At 43.1% G+C, this 20,502-nt stretch overlaps 1 protein-coding gene across 2 annotated transcripts in view; it reads right to left on the minus strand.

The window, feature by feature from the left end:
• Window positions 1–1,518: 1,518 nt before the first annotated feature.
• stau2 (staufen double-stranded RNA binding protein 2) overlaps window positions 1,519–20,502 on the minus strand; it is an 87,921-nt gene continuing 68,937 nt past the window's right edge. For both annotated transcript variants that reach the window (XM_084340613.1, XM_084340612.1), the window contains exons 14-15: window positions 3,311–3,376; window positions 1,519–1,920 (exon numbers count right to left, since the gene is read on the minus strand). In XM_084340613.1, the coding sequence (XP_084196739.1) occupies window positions 1,885–1,920; window positions 3,311–3,376 (102 nt within the window). In that variant the 3' untranslated portion in view covers window positions 1,519–1,884. The remainder of the gene's footprint in view (window positions 1,921–3,310; window positions 3,377–20,502) is intronic.

The following is a 20,502-nucleotide window of genomic DNA, read 5'->3' on the forward strand; positions in this document are numbered from 1 at the left end:
TAATCAGATTACACGCATCTTCCTCTCGATCCACATAAGGCCTTTTCACATACGCAGTATTACTCCTCAAGACCTGTAAACACATGTTAATGTGTAAAATGGGCGGCATTACCCTTTAAGATTCCCCTTGGAGTGTTTAACAGATGGTGTGGAGAGCCTGTTTATTCTTTAACACTATATGCTTTGGTTGTCAACACCCCTTTTTCTCACTTTCACAGACTTGAATGTATTTTCCACCGCAGCTTATGCCCACGGAAAATGTGCGAAAAAGTTGATTTGATTAAGAAACAGCGCTAATCTCAGTTGTGTAAGATGTGTTTACACCTGTATGGAGGAGAAAATAAAGACACAAGGAAACAGGATTTTTTTTTCCACATGAACTGAGGTGTTTTTACTGCATTTCAGTAACAGAAACAGCCTTTATTACACATTGCACTCACAGCGAAGAAGAAACAAATCCTCAATGTCAGTGAACAAAGTGATTCCAAGAGGCCTTCAGGCTGGAGGGAGTCTGCAGACTGGACGCAGGCTCTCTCCGCTCGAAAAGATGCACTCCAGAATGCAGGCATTAAAAGCACCCAGTTGATGCCTTGGCGGGTCAATACAACACACACAATGGGTGTAGATGTGATCGACAAAACTGTGGGAGGGAGGGGAGAGAGAGAGGGGGACGATCCACTGACACAAAATCACTGGAATGGAGAGGAGGACATGCAGTCACGCCCGTACAAAACTCTCTGGAGTTTGGACTTAAAACTTTACTGGCATCAGAGAAATGTGTGCAAAAAACAAAACTAGCCACTGTCAGCGCAACTGGCCTGTTTTTTTTATTTAGATAAAAAGTACATCTGTCGGTGGCCCCTTTTGCCTCCGCTGTTTGTCAGGTGATGCTCCAGTGATGCTATGCCAGTGTGGGGTCATGTTAAACGGGAAAGTTAGACCCTTCAGGAAGTAAAAGGTTAGTCCAACCTTCCCCTCCTGGGTGGTCGACACTTCTACTGATTACTGCTAACACCAGTTTTGTCCTTTTTGTCCACATGAAAAAAAACTTTTTCCGTGTTATTTTTCGGAATATGATACTCTTGCAAGTCATACACATCCATATAGATAGATGAACTCTTTTTTTTTTTTCTTATGTCAGCATACAAGGTAAGCTGGGTGACTATATATGAAGACAACAACTACAACTTTCACAGCACTGGCATTGGTTAATTTTAAATACAGTACTCAAGCATTGTTAGATTAATAAAATAACAAAAGAAAACAAAAGAAAAAAACAAAAAAAAAACGGAAACATAATACCCCCGAAAAAATAAGCTACTGTACGCAAGTTGGTTTCTCCCCTAAAATGTTTCTTTTGTATTTCAATGGCATGATGTACATATTTGATTTAACCATACCAACAGACATTGATCCAAAGGGAAAGTTGTCTATGCAGTGTATCACTTTGGATTTCCCTTGATTTTTCATACAGTACCATGCATTCATCTCATTAGTTTGTATTTTATGTATTTCATATTCTTTTTTTTTTTTTTTTTACCACTAAATTTTGACTGAAATCATCAATAAATGTGTTAAGATAGCGTTGTCTTCACATAGACTCAGGTAATGGTGTTTTAGTCGGTCATATCTCGGTGCACATCCACCCTATTGCATGTTGACAGGTTTTGCAGGATACAGTGGCAATCGTGGGATGGGGTTGGGCGGGGGGGATTGTGGGTAGTGGGGACACTGTAGGTTGTAGGTTATGGGAGATCAGGGTGAAGGGTGTGGTTTGTCAGGTTTGTGTATGCCGAAGGAGGGAGGGGGTTCGGGGTTGTCAGCTCCTAGACGACAGCCTTTGAATCCTTGCAGACCTGAGTGGTGGTGCCTGAGTTAGTCTGTTTAATGTCCATCCTCCCTCCCACATGGTTCACTGGTCTGAAAAGACAAATACAAGTGTGTTAGGGAGAGACTTTGTCCAAGGACTCGAGCAATCAGTCCTCCTGTCGGTAATTTGTCCTACTTTTTCCTCAGAAAGATACCGTGACTTGCTTTGAGTAATTCTTTCAAAATAAGATGAAGTGATTCTCGTAAAAGAAAAGTCTTCTAGAGAAACCGAAAGTGCTGCCACTCTTGACACTTAACAAGTCCTTGACCTCAATCTGTTTCACACTGTTGCTTCTGTTCTGTTTTTTTTTTTTATTGGACTCTGTAAAGACCGAGCTATTCGGCTGTGGAGGTAAAGCCAAAAGAAAAACAGCTGATTTGAAGGAAAAGGGTATAAAATCCAATCATCTTAAAGGGGCACCATGTAGTTTATGGAGAGGAAATTCAAACTCAGAGTTTTAATATTTACAATATTAATGAGGTAATAATACAAACTCAGAAAAACGTATTTTTTCTATAACTGAAGAAACAAGCTGTTCTCAGAGGAAAATAAGGTCCCCAGAACACTGTTTAAAGCTAGAAAGGTGGCAGGGTTGTGTTGTCCTTTAAGTTCAGTTTGTGTATTAAGTTTATTCAGAGAGTTTGTTCATTTAGTTTGTTTCTCTTCCGAGTAAAATTTCTTACCCAAAACTACATAGTGCACCTTTAAGCCTGATGACCAAAAATGGCAAAGATTGGGTGAGTTAATGAGTTCTCGAGACGGAGAGGGGAAACACTGCAGCGAGCAATGAGTGATTAACTACTCAGGTGAAAGTGCAATTGCTGCCATATTTGCCCCTCTCTTCGGATGGTGACGTAAATGAAGCTGCAGTTGTCATTCCTCTCTTTGTTCCTTTCCTCTCTCTCTCTAAAGGAGACTGCAAAAAAAAAAAAAAAAACAGCCCTTCATAAACTTTTTTTTTTCCCAGGGCACACCTACTATGAAAATACTCAAGAAATGCTTGATTTCCTCTCTGGTTTCCAAAAAACCCCCCCAGCGTTCTGACTTTCCTACATCATTCTCCGCTGTCATCCTTCCTCCTTCCTTTCCTCCCTTCCTCGTCGTGGAGGAGGTGTCTGATCCTAGGTGTTGATAGCCATCATGCAAAGTATGGAGCACTGACAGGAGGGTAGTGCATGTAAATACATACGCCTACTGTTGCTTTCCTACGGAGGGAAAAATGTCGAGCGGAAATGTTGGACGTGTGTGTGTGGGTGGGAAGGGAGCTGATGATGGGGCTCGCCTGCAGCGCTAAGGATTTGCAATAAGCCAGATTGGCACACGCACATCTGGCTCCTCGCTAGACAAGCATCTGTCCGCCCCGATCGGCCGATTGGTTAGACATCCACAAGCGAGCGAGTGCGGAACGTGTGAGATTGGCGTGATCGCGTCCTACCGTACCTTGATGGGGCCATCCACCGGGTCCAGTCCCTGCTCCGACAGCTGTTTCAAGGCACTTAGAGCAGCCTGAGAAGAGAGGGAACAACAGATGGTCGAGTGAGGGAGAGAGATTGGGTGGGAGGAGAGTGAGTGTCACCCTTCAGCTGCTTTTCAAATAACACTTACTCTGGGAAACCTGATGCCAGCAGGACACTTTCCTTTCACTCTCTGTTGTCTTTGGCTCCTCTCCGCTCACTGTTTATCTGAAGTTATTGGGTTAACATTTCCACTTTATGTTTTGGCCGCTCTGCATTTTCCTAAGTCAATCAGAGAGCGACATCTGTATTCTCAGTGACCACAGCTAAACAAATAGCAGCACGTCTGAAATACCCGTAAATCATAAGCATAACTCAACACGCAGAGTAGTTTCATCTACATAGCGCAAAACCCACATTAAATGACCGTAAGTGAAAATAAACGCCTGTGCACGAAACATTTGTATTGTTAATTGTGTAATGACTTCATTATGCTCGATTTGTGGTCGGGAAAGGAGGCTTTAACTGAAAAATGACACTATGAAGGAAATGGTTTCAAATCACAACCAGCCATGTGTGGCCAATGCCCCGTCATTAAAAAACTAAATCCCATCTATTATTCCCTGAATTCACACAACGCAGCTCCAGTAATTCTCTGCAGCCTTGTGCCAAGCCTCTAACGAAAATGCCATGATGTCATTTCCTTCCCGCTCATCAGCTGCCCGTCTGCGCCAGCTACAGGCGCTGCTGGTGATGTGAGGAGGGTCCAGCCTGCTATCATAATAAAAGCAACATGTGAGGGAAATCGAGAGGCGTAGTGTAGACCGACACACGTGCTATATAAACTGGGACTGGCCTGACATTTGTATTATTGCACGGCAAGCGTGACAACAGCCACTGAGCTGAACCAGTGTTACCAAACAATTAATGTCACAGACAGAAACCACTTGTGGACCACTACAAGGAAAGAGCTGTTTGAAGCCTGTTTCCACAAAACACTTTCAGTATAATACCTTTGAAACCAATATGTAACCTGTACCAACGTGTACACAAACACTAAAATCTGTGTTGCGTTTCCACCACGAATGGTTGTCTTAAATGTAGGCAGAGGATTAATCTAATAGAATGGCTTGGTTCTGTTGCCACCAACCACAACTTTTCCTAATGTGGAACGACCTAAACTGAACTGAACTGACGTGGAAACACGGCTTAAAGGGACAGTTCACCCCACAATATAAAAAACATATTTTTCCTATTGCCTGTAGTGCCAAGTTTTTGAAATATCAGCCGTAGAGATGCCTGTCTTCTCTTGAACATAATCAAATTAGATGCCCCACGGCTTGTGGTGCTCGAAGTGCCTAAAAATAAATAAAAGAAAGTCTCATTCCAGAAATCATGACCCGATAACAGGATAATCCTCAGACCTTGTACATGTACATCTACTCATGAATGAGAGATACCCCAAGTATCTCCAAAACTCACACAACAACAATCTAGGTGGATAAATAGCACTAAGGGTAAGTGGGAAAATATGTACTTTTGATTGTGGGGTGAACTGTCTCTATGACTTGTCAATCCGATCTTAACCACGTCAGTGGGTCGGTCCTGAGACAGATCCTTCTGCAGTCCTGTAGATCAGCTCCAAATATTTGAGCGACTCAGTCTTTTATCGTGTTTTCATGTCTAACAAGGATTCAATTGTCCTTCAAAAGCACAGCCAACTGTTTACCGTGTAATAATATTTGTTCTGTTAAAGTGGGTGTTAATGGTTTCTGATGCTTGACAATTTACCATGGAAACATTTCAGTTGCTTGAGACTAGACTGATTCGTATCCAAGTATGATTAACTGTGGATCAATATCCAGAAAAGTTAATGTGCCTGCTCACTGCAGATCTCATCTCAGATTTTTGTAGATAGTGAATTATCTTGAACTCGTAAACGCACTCCATCATTATTGCAGAGGTGTCGGATTAAGTTGTAATCTGATTTGGATGCAGATTTGTATAAAGTGGAGCGCTGGCTGACACATTCTGATACTGAAGATGTTGAAACCACCAACAGTTTTTCCCAATCATGCTGTGAGGTCTACCAATAAATACTACTTATTATAAAAGTAGACATTACCTTTAAAAAAAACAAACAACAAAACCATATATCATTTAAAAAAAGGAATTACATCACCTCCCACAGCTCCACTTTATCGTTTTACACACATCTGGTACTACAGTGGTCAGAACCAGCCTGGATCCTTTACACTCCATCACCGGTTAATCAGAGGCGAGATAAGGAATCCGTGGCTCTGCTCAGTAGATGAGTGAGATGTGACGACTGGCTGAGTTTTCCTCATTATGAAGCCCACCTACGTCAATCTGTGCTTTATTCTTATTAGTTATATCAGCTATGCGGTGCCAACAAATTCAAATCTCCTCATGAGAAAGTCTGAATGGGAGACGTTTTTCTGATACTCGCAGACACACAGACAGAGACGTCTCCGGGTGAATAACGATCTGTATTTAAGCTCATGCGCACCGAGGGGAAACATTCATCACGGTTTAAACCTGAGAAAATATAAATCCCACCGCACGGCGTATCAATGTGTCTGTATGGAATGCAATATATAGAGAAGGATGTTACACACTATTATCTGTGTGCTTGCGCCCCGAAATAATTTTCAAAGCGTTTAACTTGAGATTATGAGTAACATAAACCAGGAATCATAATTTATGACCGACAGGTGCAAGGGTCAAAATCTGGTTTGTATCCATCAAATTCAGAAAAAAAAAAACAACGCTTACAGGTACTGAAAAATCTGCAACAATATAGTAGGACTGGTTTGAAAAATTGATACTCGGGTTATTACTTAAGCCTTTCTCCAGAGACTCAGAAATCAACCGGAGCCCCTCTAAGTCTGTAACAGACAATTTATGGTGCAGTGTGTTTTTTTTCTCTGTGAAGATCTGACAGCCAATGAGATTTAGGGCTTGAATATACTTGCAGAGATTTAAGGTGACAACCCTGTAGAACATGACAGCTGAAGGAATGTTTTCACAATTACACTGTTAATAAGCATAAATCACGGGGGACTCTTCATACAACAGTTTATATATATATGTATATATATATGCTGTACCGTCATGTCAACTCACAATCACCAGGACTGTCCACACATACTGAAGCGGAAAAAAGTAATTAAGATAAGAAGGAGACCTAACGCAGGCTGATTAATCTAGGACACATGATTAGGTCACACCTGATAAACAACAGCGACTGGATCTCCATTTTCTCCGGCAACCAATAAATTGTAATCACAACCAACTTCCCCATGATTGCCTCTTGTTTGTTGTATTTCATTGGTTTGGGACTTTTCTCTCCCTGAGTAAATAGCCAGAGCCCATCTGTTGGAGGGTATGGGGGGGTAGGTGACTAGAGATAAACAGCCATAAATCAGAGGCTTGACGGTGGCAGCGCTGATATACGACAGGCAGGCATGAGGGCCGTGGCAGCCAGTCACTGGGCCCAGCAGCACAGCGAAAGACATAGAGCCTAAGACAAATACTGGGCCTATCTGTGGGAATGGCAGCCAGTGAAATCATTATTTTTCTAATGAGATAAGTTGGCCATCATTAGAGGCAGCCGCTGGACTGATGCATCAACACCAGGAGAGTATGTTTAGTCTGAGGCCGTGACACGCAAGGTGGAGGTGTTCCATCTCTGTCATGGAACAAAGAGAGAGTAAGAGGCGGGCGAGGAGACAATGTGCAGAGAGCATGTAGAGTGATTAACAAATGGGAGACTGTTGGTGGAGAAATAAGGCAGAAAAAATGGTTAACACTGAGAGCTCTAACAGCTCTCCGGGTCGAATTAGTTTGTTCTGCGTTATAGCTGCTCCGAACAGCCGCACTCGAAGGTCGGTATCTTCCATGCACTCAGCCGACTGCTGCTTGAAGTGGGTTATGGGCGTTAAAGAAATTGTCGACAGAGCCCTCCCAATGCTGGAAGAGTGAGTGCAAGGGGGTTTCTGAAGCTATTCGACCATCCGACAAGCAGATCTGATGGAGTCTAGTGGTAGGGGAAAAAAACAGCACCTCATTCACTTCAATGAGACCACTGCCTTGGCACAGCAGGGGCGCTGATGCAGGGGGTTTCAACAACAAAATGCAGGGTTGTTTGGCAAAAAAGTTTAACCTTTTGCTGCGATGCAATTCTCTGTCACCTGGGAGCACAAAAACATGTACGAGTGAACATTCAAGGTGGAATAGCATGCAGCAAGAACAGCATTATGCAGCCGTTTACCTGGCAATCACCAAGACATATTAAAAAAGTATTCCCTGTAAAAACTTCCCAGAGTTATAAATCCTGTCTCTGATAACATTTCAAACCCAAAGCAGATTTTCTGGATCATCTTTCATCTTCACACCCGAACCTTTGACGGTATGCCCATACCACCGCAGATCCTTGAATTTGCTATGGAACAAATCACCCTCATCAGTACCTTCTTCACCTATCCTGTCCTCGCTCCAACTTCAGATAACAAACCAGCACTCGCCATCAATCCCAGACCAGGGAGCCAATCTGAAGCGCCCCACAGTCACTTCACACATGGGCTCATTCATCTATCTACCTAGCTGTCCCTAGTTCAAAGGCTTGGACAAACAGCGGTCGAATGTGATGGCGTCTGGGGAGGATCGGCGACCGTGGCTGAGCTCCTGATGTGGAGTGACAAGGGCGGCTCATTTTTCTGGGCCTGCTGCGCTCTTAATGGCTTCTCCGACAGAGCCTTCGCTTCCGTCAGCAGCTAAGCCAAACAAAGGCTCAGTCCCACAGGAGTCCCTGGCATCAGCCTGATGGATCTGATGGATCGCTTGATCACACCGACCCTGACAAATCAGACCCCTGTGTCAGCTCTCACTGCTGGACTACTGGGTTCTTGGGAAGAAATGAAGACATTTTGGGGAATGGGATGCTGGCTGTGAAGAAAAGATGTAAAAAGAACAAAGGGGAAGAGACAGCAGAGGGTAAAAAGAGAAAAATAAATGTTTGGTGGGAAAGGAACCAGAGAGAAGGAAGGCTTCAATCATTCGATCTCCATCGCTTCACCCTCTGGCCTTTAGCAGTCATCAAAGACCTCAGGGAGGTCCTAATGAGGTGAAGACCACCAGCACATCATTCAGCCTCACATACTTGCATCTCCTTCTCTCCTCCTACTCTGTATCTTCAGAGTAGAAGAAGAAGAAGAAAGGGAAACTTTAGCCTAGTTTGCATGTTCTCTTGGCTTTATCAGATCAGTTGCTGCCTCAGCTCTGCTGGAGGCCTGATGAAAGCACAGACACTGGCTTAAGGTTTAACCCAATGACCCAGTCTCAGTCGTACAGTGTGGTATTTTCCCTGTATACCAAGCAGATCCAGGCTCCCAGGGCTTTCTCTTGCTCTGTACAGTCCAGCTGGACTACTCAAAATCTTCTCTTATCTAAGTCCCGGCCAAGAGCATCAGTAGCAGCCTTCCCTCTTTGATCCTGCGCCCATTGTCATGTATTTAGATGTCCACATTATCCAAAGAAGCAAGAGGCAACAGAAAGGGAATCATTTGTTTCTTCCTTGGAAACATTTGTCTTGTGGTCTTTGGCCGGACAAGAAACCTACCCTCAACAACAGGTGCACTAAGTAAATGCATGTGGGTGTGTACACAAAAATGAAACAAAAAATAGTTGTAGTTGGAGATAAACTTGTGAAGGTTATGTAGTGTCAGGCAGTCCTACTTGTTGGATGGACAAATTCACTTTTCTTGTTATTGCTGTGAATATTTATTAGCATGAGTCTTCATTATGGCAAGAAAATGGAACATTGCATAATTTATGGAAACAATATTAGGCAAGACACACTTCCCCACAGCCAAGTACCACTCCACCACTGATATATACAAACCACAGCACTGTTTCACTACCACATCCATAAGAGTTTCCTCATAGAACTTGAGACAACGCCGGCTTGGGCGGATGGACCGTAACCTGAACTGCTTGCTTTTGTTTGCTCAATTGTACAATCACCATCCACCCTCTTATTCTGTAATAACATACTTGCTGTCAGGTCTTAATAATGCTAGAAAGAGTTTTAACGTAAGAAAATAATTAACGTTGGGCGGCTGGTTCTTAGCTGCTGCGAGGCAGGGGGGCGGGGGACTGGGAACATGAAGGGGATGCAGGACGGCTGCAGATGAAGATGATCTAAGGGACTTCCACTAGACTAAACAATGACCAGAGTAGATTTCAAACAGGGTGTTTTACAGGGAGGACCTGGGAAGTTGGAAAAATGAGTGCCCTGTTGTCAGAGATGTTCTGAAGCTGGATATATTGTTCTGGAGAGGGCTTGTTCTGTTTTCAAAAGGCCACATAAAACCTTGACAGCGCTCCCTCTTTTTTACACTCACTCCCCAAAGCACAAAGAAATATGAGATACCAGGGAGGAGAACACCCCAGCCGTCTTTTTGTCCTGTGTTAACCCTGTTGTCACTGCCATGCCATCACGTCACATCTTTCTCTGATGTTCATCAAATTCTTTCAATCGTTATCTATTGCAGATTCTTTCCTCTCCTTTTTTCCCTTCTGTCGTCTACTCTCGAGCTCCTTCTCATCCCTTGGCCTTCGTTTCCTCTAAATTCTTTTCTTTTCCGTCTACCCACATCAAGACGCTGGACAGGGATCACTGGAACATTCCCGGGTAGCTCGTGGAGAACACCTGTGTGTGCATGAGTGCTGGCAGTGTATTTGTCCATTTGTTAATGCGGTGCGATATGTACATGGATTCTTGAGTAACTACAGAGAAAATGTATTCAGATCCTCTCACCAAATCTCTTCTTCACTCTCTCTCCAGATTTCACATCCTCTCCCACATCAGAGGGATTGATAAAAGAGGCAGTGTGTGCCTGGCAGTGGCCTAGATGTAGCCTGACTTGACGTTAATTCCTCTGAAATAACACTTCATATGTACCACTCCGCTTCTTCTGAAACAGTGTAGCAACTGTGAATGTTGTACAGCTGAAAAAACTTCTCTATGATGAAATGTATTTGATTTCTGCATACTTCTCAGCCATGTGTGCATGCTGCCACATTTTGGTGATCAGAACTCCTACAGTGGATAGTGTGTGCATTCTCTCGTGTGTATCCCAGGCCTGAGATGAGCACTGAAGGCCGGCTTGGCGGGTAACAGCCATGGGGCTCCCCAGGGGAGCAAGCCTTCGCTGACATGGGAAGCCATAAATAAGGGCCCAGGGCGCAGCGCCATGTCATGCGTCATTTGGGCCGGAGAGGCCTGCTTTATCCCCTCCCATCACTGAGCTGCTGAGGATGGCACCTCCTAGGGCGTAATACAAAACATATGGGCAAAGGGCGAGGGGCAGAAGCACCTCAGCATACCATACTCCTGCCTTGTCAGCAAAGCTTCTCAGAGGAAAAGCAGATACAGCCGAAGACGGCCTCTATGATAACACTGTGCTAGCATGCCACAATTAAACTTTGTCAAGAAACAGTAACCTAATCACTGAGCTTGGTTATTTCTGATGTCATTACAGCACATTAAAACAATAAGATAACAGCAAAAAAACACTGACCAAGACTTATACTCACAGCATTTATAACCAGTATACAAAATATAAAAAAAGCAATAAATGGAAACACCCGATGCCACATCATAATGTAGCTGTAAGCAGAGTATATTTAGTGTATTTGTCATGAACTTCAACTCCTATGATGCATCATTAGTTGTATAATCAGTTAGTCAATGCCTCAAATTCCCAGGAAGTCAAAATCGATGTGCAAGTGTTTTTATCACATCTGTCTTGCTCTATACACCTCACTTATAGGTCAGTATTGGGCAACAATGACAAAAAAGTTTTGTAGATATCCCTATGGGTATTTTAGAGTTGGTCCTTTCCTGGAAAACGCTGATGGCTCATCCTACACTCAGATGCTAATTCAGTGTCCAATAAATGCTTTCTTATTTTTTATGACGCTGCTATGAATGAATAAAAAGAAGAACGAGGAACCTTAAGAATTACATTCACTTATTTAGGTGAAACCGGATCATATTTTATGGAGAAAATATTTTCTGGTTTTCCCACTGATGTCCTCCAGCTGCTCTGCCTCAAAGTGGACAGATAGCTTTACTTGTCTTCAAAGTAACTGTAACTACTGCTAACCAGCAGCCTCCCATTGACCACCCTTCCGAATGGGGCCGTACGCAGCCTCTGAGAACAATGTAGCGAGTTACACTACCAAGGGGATTTATGGAGTGTCCTGATAGACAGATACCAGTAGCTTTGCTGCTAACCTAACTGCTGCTAAATGTAGCTGCCATAAGGTAGTAAGCTCAGTTAGCCGTGCAACTATGTTAAGTAAGCGGTCCTATTTGCTGACTCAGAACCAGGGTACCAGGGGCCAAATCCAGCTAAGAAGGCCAGCAGTACTCTACTGTACTGTATTCTCTGTCGTCACATTCACCACCATCTTCTTGGAGGCTGTGTTGTGGGGTGTAATGCAAATGGCGCTAAACTAGACATTTCATGGGAACCTAAATAATGAAAGTAATAGTTGTGCTATAACACTATAGAATTATTATAAGCCATTTTGAAAATCTGCTGAAATCTTATTTAAAAAATAAATCATAATCGATAGAGTTACCGTTTTTTTTGCCTTGACAACATAAAGCAATCTAGGTAAAAAGTGGTTGGAGCAGCACATGCCACATTCTTTGACCAATGTATGACACTTTCCCTTTTCATCCGTAGTGCAGACAATGACACATTTTCATTGAGAAAGGAATCTGCCGCCCACAGGAAGTCACGCAGGGGAACCGGTGTTCGTCTATCGTCAGTACTTCCAACTTATTCCAAGGTTGCTGATGAATCAGTGGCTAAATACAGAATGAGATGAGATATAGGGCATGAAGAATGTATTAGTGATGGGACTACAGCCTGTGAAGATATTGGGTAAGAAGAGAAAAACAGCCTCAAGGCTAGTGACTCACCAACATGACCACTGACTAAGCTGAAATGCTCAAGAAAAACTGACAGGCCCTTGAATTCTCATGGACCCCATGCACAGAAGCAACCTTAGTGATGAGACACAGTCTGGATGAACTATTCCTTTATGACTCATCCAAATGAACCACAATTATTTCATTCACAATTTAGGCTTCGCCTGTATAGATGACATCAACAGAAAATAATGTTGCTTCATCAGCAATAGTTTCTAAGTCATCCAAAGGATCAAAGATGCTTCACATTGGGAAGTCGAGAAGATCATCAAATATCCTCCTGAAGATTCACCTTCTGGGCTATTAATAAAGTCATGGTGGAAGATTTGGGAAATACCCTCCTGGCTGTCTTGTATGGCTCATGTCTGTTTCGCTCAGGTTTCCCCAGTGACTCCGAAGCAGTGTTACATCACCTCATCTCCACCTGCAAAGATCCAACTTTCTATGCCGAAGGGAGAAGCTTCTATAATCCCGAACAATTGGACTCAAATTGCCCAGGGGAGGTATAAAAAGCTGTGGGAAGAAAAGCCAGCCTTCAGGCACTCGCGCTCTTATCGCTGAGAGATAGTGATCGGTCTCGAGGGGGGTCCCGTTTCTCTCTTTTCTGCTTCCTAATCTCCCTTTCCTTTCCACTTTTCTCTTTGTGTCAAAGATCGACCATATGATCCTCTCAACTGCTCTTTTCCTGCCAATTTTCATTGTCCTGAATTCAAAATGACAAACTCACTGTTTGCTTGGTGATGAAGTGCACAGCCCAGTTAAAGTGGGCAGTGGTACAAGCAGAGCCTGGGTGGGGATGCAAATGTGATGGCTGTTGTTGTTGCCTGGCTGCTACACAACCAGAAGAAAATAGACCAAGTCAATCTGTAGCTGGGAAGGGCAGCCCACACCAGAGGTAGGATCCAAGTTCTTAATCACTTTCACCCATTTGCATAGATAGTGAATTTAGTAAAGATACTGCAGAGGGCCGTATCAATTGCTGGTGAGGATATCAGCCTGGATGTCAAAGACCATTGCTGGCCGTTATCAGCCCTTCCGTTAAAATTGGAATCCAATTATTTCTGCATCGTTGGGCAACGGATGGAGGCTAAAATACAGTAAATTAGGAGATAGGTCCAATGAGTCATCAAAGCAGCAACTTTACTTTACAGAGAAGTTATTAAAACCCCCTATTACGTCAGAATGAAAACAGCTGCTTGTTGCCTTGAGCTCAGAACCTCAGTATGTGTTCAGGCCTGGGGTGTGCTTGGAACGATGCAGTTTGTACAAAATACAGCCTGAACATGACTGAAGGAAAGTCTTACCTGTTTTGAACAGGAAAACTTGATTCCATAGCGATAGATGCGATAATGGTTGATAGATTAATGGTGCAAAATTTCTTGGTCTCTCGTCAAAGGCATTAATGGTATTGCAAAAGTTTCATGCACAAAAAGAGTTATGGAAGCTTTCATGTGAAGAATGCTTTGGATGGCTGGGTTCTTTATCAGACAGGTATGGGGAATGGGGTTTTAAGACACTGTTCGGTGATCCAATAAGCACTTAGTTTGAAGCGTACTGACCCCTTTAGGCTAACAAAAAAGAGTGACACGATTTACAGAGGAGAGTTACAGGTGTGGAAAGGCAAAAAAGAGGGTCTTGGGGATGTAGTATAGGAAAGGGTTAAGATAAAGGGTGAAGGGAGAGGGGCTAAGTGTCTCACTGTGACAGCCGCCAGCTGCATGCAATAATCCCAGACTCTCCGTCACGAGCCCTTTATATTTTCTTGTCAGACACGGCGGTGTGTAAGAGAGAGTGGATGTCTGGTGGACGAGGACATCCGGTAACAAGAGAGGACGCGCAGTCAGACGGCGTTTTACACCTTCTTCCTCTTGTCTCTTCCTCCTTGTAGCTCCCTCAGCTCCATTCTGCGTTGACTTTTAATCACCTCGTACACACGAGGGACACGCCTGTAAAACCTGTTGCGGTGTTTTATAATTTGCTATGGATCCCCACAAGGCCTGTGACTGTTTCTCATTACCCAGCATGCTCACTGGGCCTATAAGACATGGATGGATATTTTGTCTTGTACCTAAATCCCAAGAAAAACTGACTGGGGCTGCAGCTCAGTGTGTGATTGGAGTCGATTGAGACCCACGATGCCTGAGGGAGCCCCTGAAGTGTTATGAAAACCATACTATGTTTCTATGGCAACTGGCCATGTGTATTGCAGTCACAGATTATGTATAAGACATGTTTACTGAAAACAATAAATTCCAGTATGCTTATATCAAGAGGCAGGTCTTACTGGGTACGGCTCCTACAACCGGGCTGGTTTTCTGATGAATAGGTCCGGGGGCCAACCTAAAGCGTAATGATGCACACTGAAAACATATGTCTTTTAAAAAATGTTCGCATAATGCCATTCCCGAATTAGCTGAAAGCCGGCAGGGCTGTCTCAAAGTGTTCATAAACAACAAGAACCAATCTCAATGGGAACAAAGCCAACATGGATTCAGTCCGCAAACACAGAATGGCTGACATGATGAGCAAGGATAGATTGACGTAGGCATGCAGAATGAAAGCAGCATGACAGGATCTTCTCTTAAGGCGTTCTGGCAGCCCATATTGGATTTCAAAGTCACTGTTATGTCACTTACAGCTTGACACACAGCAATGTCAGAGAGACGGAAGTCCATCACAGGGGCTATGAACAGAGCTGTATGGATGACAGCAGAGAGAACAATAGTCCGTGGAGTCACGCTGAAATAAACTCCACGACTTGACAGTGTGGTTGTTTGGAGGGGAAGATGATGGATCTATGTTTCTCATGCTTTAACGTCTCATGTAAAGCCATGCCACCAGCATACGTAGTGACTAGGGGTGTCACAATTCTCCAAATCTACAATGTGATTTAACCTTCGATTTTAAGGTCACGATTCAATTCAATTTAAAAAAATTTCAGCACTGACGGCTATGTTATTGCTATTGTTTAAATTTTTTAAACAATGTAGATTTGAGAGTTTAAGACGTGCGCCTGAACACACCATGAAGTCCCTCAGAAACCAGCACAGAAAGACAGCAGAGGAAAGAAGCAAAGATAAATCTACAGAGATAAACAACACCGAATTTGGCACATGGCCAAATGAGGGCATACCTTTCTCTAGTCAAATACATTTCTCTATTATGTTGTGCATTAGGAGCAAAATAATGTCTAATAGGATTAAAATTAAATGACTGAAACTAATTTTCCAAGTTCCAATATTCCCTGAATACTGTAGCTGGTGTAAATAGTTTAAAGATGCAACAATGTCAATCTCTTCCACTGTACAACCCATTATTTGTCACCGGTGCTGTGATTTTGTCCATTAAAGGAGAGTGAGTACTTAATCCTCTGTGGGTGAGTTTTTACGAGCCACCTCACACATTTTTACAGCATGGCAAACAGACAGTAAACACCAGGAAGGTGCTGCGCTTTAACACGTGATTAAGACACAGCTAATTAGATTGTGGACAGTAAAACTGTGAGAGGAATCGTAAAAGAGGGAGCAGGGATGGGCCTGAGCGAGGGATCAGGTACAACCAGCAGACGTTTAAGTCAGGACACCACAGGCCACTGACAAATGACCGAGCTTGGGTTTCTCATTTCTGCTGCCTTCTCAGCGGTGAAAATGTAAATAGCAGACTTTCTATGGTACAAAAAAAGAAAAGACCCCCTCACACACAAGCCCCCCATGTCCACCATCCATCCATCCCGCCATTCTTCTCCTCCCTCTCCTCCTATGCAGTGGTTGGTCCCATGAAACAGGGGTCAGGGTACTAATGGAGGACCTCATGGCCTTGTGTGCCTCTGGAAACAACCCCCCCCATTCCCTGCTCTCTTATAAATCAAGCAGGCTTCATTGAGAGTGGCAGAGTCCTCTGATGTCCCAGCCATGTCTCATTTCAAAGTCCTCCTGAAGGCTCACACGGTTCCACGTTTACTCACTGGGCACAAGGGAGATGTGTATGTGGCGGTGAGACTCAAAAGAGAGAGAGACAGACGGAGAAACAGAGTAAAAGAAAGGGAATGAGTGTGGGTTAAGTGAGAAGTAGAGGGGAATTAGGAATAGAGAAGATGTCCCAGAGGAAAAGGGGGCCTCTAAAACAAATGTTTATTTAGTAACTATGCTGCATTAGACCTCTCACTTGAAAGAATGTACAATAAATCACACCGTTTTGGGAAAGTCATTACAGCATCACTCCAACACAATGTGTGTGAGATGAAATACCTTTGTCTATTGCACATGTACAGTTTACAGAGCACCTATAGACGTTCAATCAAAACATAATTTTCCTTCCACTCACGGTAAATTGGGGTGTGCGTTCTATAGAAGGATAAATGACTGTGACATAATGGTGTACTTTGGTTTCCTTTCGTCTATGCATCACATAACAAAGCCAGATGAGTTGCATATGGATTTAAAATTAAGATTTTCCTGACGACAAGAATTGCTGTTACGTATACGCTACAGTCTTTCTACACATCCTCTGATTGATGCTGAGAGTATCTAATCAAAACCAGTAACATATACAGACACTCCTGAGGCACAGAAAGGAACATGAAGAAAACACATTTCTATGCAATCAATATAATTGGCAAAAACTACAATGGGTAGAATTTCAGGAATCCTAAAATGGAGCCTTGAGAGACACCCCCAATTAATTATTATTATTATGTTAAACCATTCTGGGAAATAATGACAGTCTTTTTCTTACAGAGAGTTAGATGAGAAGAATGATGCCACTCTCACATCTGCACAATAGATATGTAGCGGGAGTTAGCTGCTGCTTAGCTTAGCACAAAGAGTGAAAACAGGGAGAAACGGCTAGCCTATTTCTGTCTTGAATAAAAAAAAATCTGCCTACAAGCACCTATAATGCTCATTTATTACATTTTATGTATTTTTTTGTCAAATTCATACTCAAAACGAATACGAGGCAGCACATTGGGTAAATTCTAGCTGCTGCTAACCGTAGCTGTTGTTAACTGTTGAGCTCTGTTAGTTGTGCAGTTAGCGGTCTGGACTGGGAGCTTGAAGCACTGGGAAAGTGTTGGTCTTTACACCCTTTAGACTGGGATGGGCCGGGGCCTAGCTGCTTAACAATGGTCACGTCAGTAGAGAGTACATAGACGCCACAATGTCATAACTGTTTAATCTTCTTGTTATGTGGATAATCTTAGTTCATTTTTGAATGTTTTCGACTAAAAATCTTACATATTGCATCTTTGATTCATTACAAACAAGTGCAAAACGACAATTAAACATTTTATGGGGGGTCATTTGCCAGACTATTTCTTGGCTGAAAGCAGTTTCCAAGCAACCAGCAGAGAGTCCAAGAAGTCCTGGCCAAGAAATAGTGCAGCACAGTAACTCCCTGTAAAAACGCAATGTGTTATTTTACACTTTGCTAACTCATATAAAAGGGTCTCAGAGATAAATTCACATCAAAATGCATTCATCAAAACACTAGATCATATTCAAGATAAATGCTTGCTAAATCAGCAAAACAGTTAAGCTTGTGAGAGCTGTCATACGCAACAGGAGAGAGCAAGTCTGCCTTTTCTTCAGCCAGCTAAGACATGCAAAATAATAATAATTATTAAAAAAAATTGCAATGCATCTCCTATTTCACTTGCTGTTGCGATTTCTTCCTCTCACAGTTAGGCACTGACAGTGTGGTTTGCTTAATCCTTCCTTATCTCCACTGAATGCAAAAGGTTGGGCTGAATTTGCATGTAAAACAGAACACAAGCTGTCACTTGTGACTTTATTTACAGAGGAGATTTGGAAGATCATGAAGATACTGAGATACTGTTATGAGGCTGACTGACACACACACACAAGCACACAAGCACACACACACACACACACACACACACACACACACACACACACACTCACACAGGCACACACACACGCACACAGGCACACACACAGGCACACACAGTGTTTACTTAAACCACAGGAGTGTGTGACACCTTAGTCGTAACTGGTGTTACCCCCGATGTGGCTGTTGTTTTGAGAGTTTCAAAATGTCTGCTGTTTGAGGCCTGAGAATGCGTTAACATCCAGATGAGAGGAAGGTGGTTGTAGTGGGAGGGAGGTGGGGGGGGGGGGCTCAGACAGACAGAAAAACATTCCGCAGTCGCTACGCTCATCTCCATAACTCAGTACGCAGCCACAGAGCACTGATCCTAACATGGGACATTAACGACCTGACTCCCACCACTGGAAGCGTCGTTACCTGCCACTGAACAGTAAGGGTCATTTAGGGCCCGATTCATGACTGCCATGAAACAAAGGCTCATCTTTTTGCCTCATGGTAGTCGTGGGGGTTAAATAAATCACTTGTAGTTATTCTGTGTCAGGCAGGAGGAGCCGCGTCTTGTACGGCTACGGACCTGTCAGCGAAATCTGAGTGATGGCCTGTAATTTTAGAAAGATGTACCCTAATCACATTGTGTTAGACTGAAATCAAAAACAACTTTTACAAACAAATAGCCTCTGAAGATCTGGGAGATCTGATTTCAGTAAGTCAGGAAAGCAACAAAAGAGTATAATTACAACTAACAATGCGGGTCATTGTGCAGTGTGTGTGTATATATGTGTGGTTGTTTTTATACTTGAGAGGTGCGCCTGCAATTACCGTCAGTGTGTGATTTGCTTATGAGGGTGAATTCTTAGAAGTTTTTAACCACAAAGACGTGTGTCGCATATCAAGTTAAAGGGCTTTTTAAAACGGAGTTGCACAATAGATGCTCGATGCATTGTGCACCTCTCAAAGGGTGGGACAAGGTCCTCTGTTTAATCTACATCCACAAGGTGTTGTAGGGAGCTGCAGACACATATAGGTGAATATTCATTAATGCTCACTTTGATATCCCTCTACTGTAGTATAGTTTGTATATTAGGACGGTAAAATACAATGGGAGACAGTTAAATAGTTTGCATAATGCTGATTATGAAACACAGGAGACATGTTAACCTTATGAAAACCTTACTGTGTTAGAAAAGGTGTTTTCTCCACAGGTGACATATCTCACACGTTGTCACTGGGAGAAGGCAACGCAAAGGAAAAAAGATTAAATACCGGGCCCTTATCTCGGGGACCTTCTCAGCGAGGCGAACTATCACTCAGTATCAAATGGCATTAAGTTAATGAGGCAGAGATGCTACAAAGAGCGGTAGGTAGCGAATTAGCAGCCCGGCTCGCTGATGCCTCCCACAGGGACGATGATTGAAGAGAGGTGCGATCGGTTAAGGGACCTTTATCCACGCTAAATCTGTGTGTGTGGGAAATCACACACAGAGCTTGACAGCACTGAAGGTTGCAAGGCCACTGCCAAAACATCTTACTCCTGTTCGCATGGAGGCGATAATGAATGTAACGCCTTTTTGTTGCCTTAAGGCAATCAGCCTGGTCTGACAGGTCTAAGAAACCAACAGGTCTGGAGGACACTTATTTTGAATGCAACGTATAACTAACACTTTAAAAAAACACATGACTTCCGTTTACTTTCTTCCTTAACGGAACTGAATTTGTATTTTTTTCACAAATTAAAACAAAAACATCTAATATGTTAATCTAAACTGGCAGGTAGTGTAACACTATCGGTCATGCTCTCCATATATTTGAGCGCCTGACAATCTTACACACCTCCACCAACTAGAAAGTGTCGAGTTACTTTCTAGCACATACTTTACAAACGCATGCCAACAGCCTGGAGCGCAGATGCAGGCATTTCAGTTTTGTTTTCATAAGGACTGAACAGAATCATCTGTTATCATCTGGTCAGCCAGCACTTGTGGGTAAATATTGTTTCATGTGACAGGAGCCTGCTCGCACACATTGCACACATGCAATCTGGCAACCCCCGTGAAATGCTTTCTGATGGCACATGTGACAGCGGCTTTGTTTCAAACTGTTAACGGTCATTTATATATACCAAAAATGTATTACTCTGAACTGAACAGTTTAATTGGAGTTACATTCTCCCAAACAAATAGTCTCTGTAAAGACTGTTGACAGCTTGTTCTGGGGAATATCAAAGTACGAGGAGAGAGATGCTGGAGCTGTTGAATATCTTAAATGCATTTTTATCGATTTGAGCACCACAGACAAAACTCCCT

Source organism: Pagrus pagrus (assembly GCF_965226575.1).
Source record: "Pagrus pagrus genome assembly, chromosome: 20".
NCBI lineage: Eukaryota > Metazoa > Chordata > Actinopteri > Spariformes > Sparidae > Pagrus > Pagrus pagrus.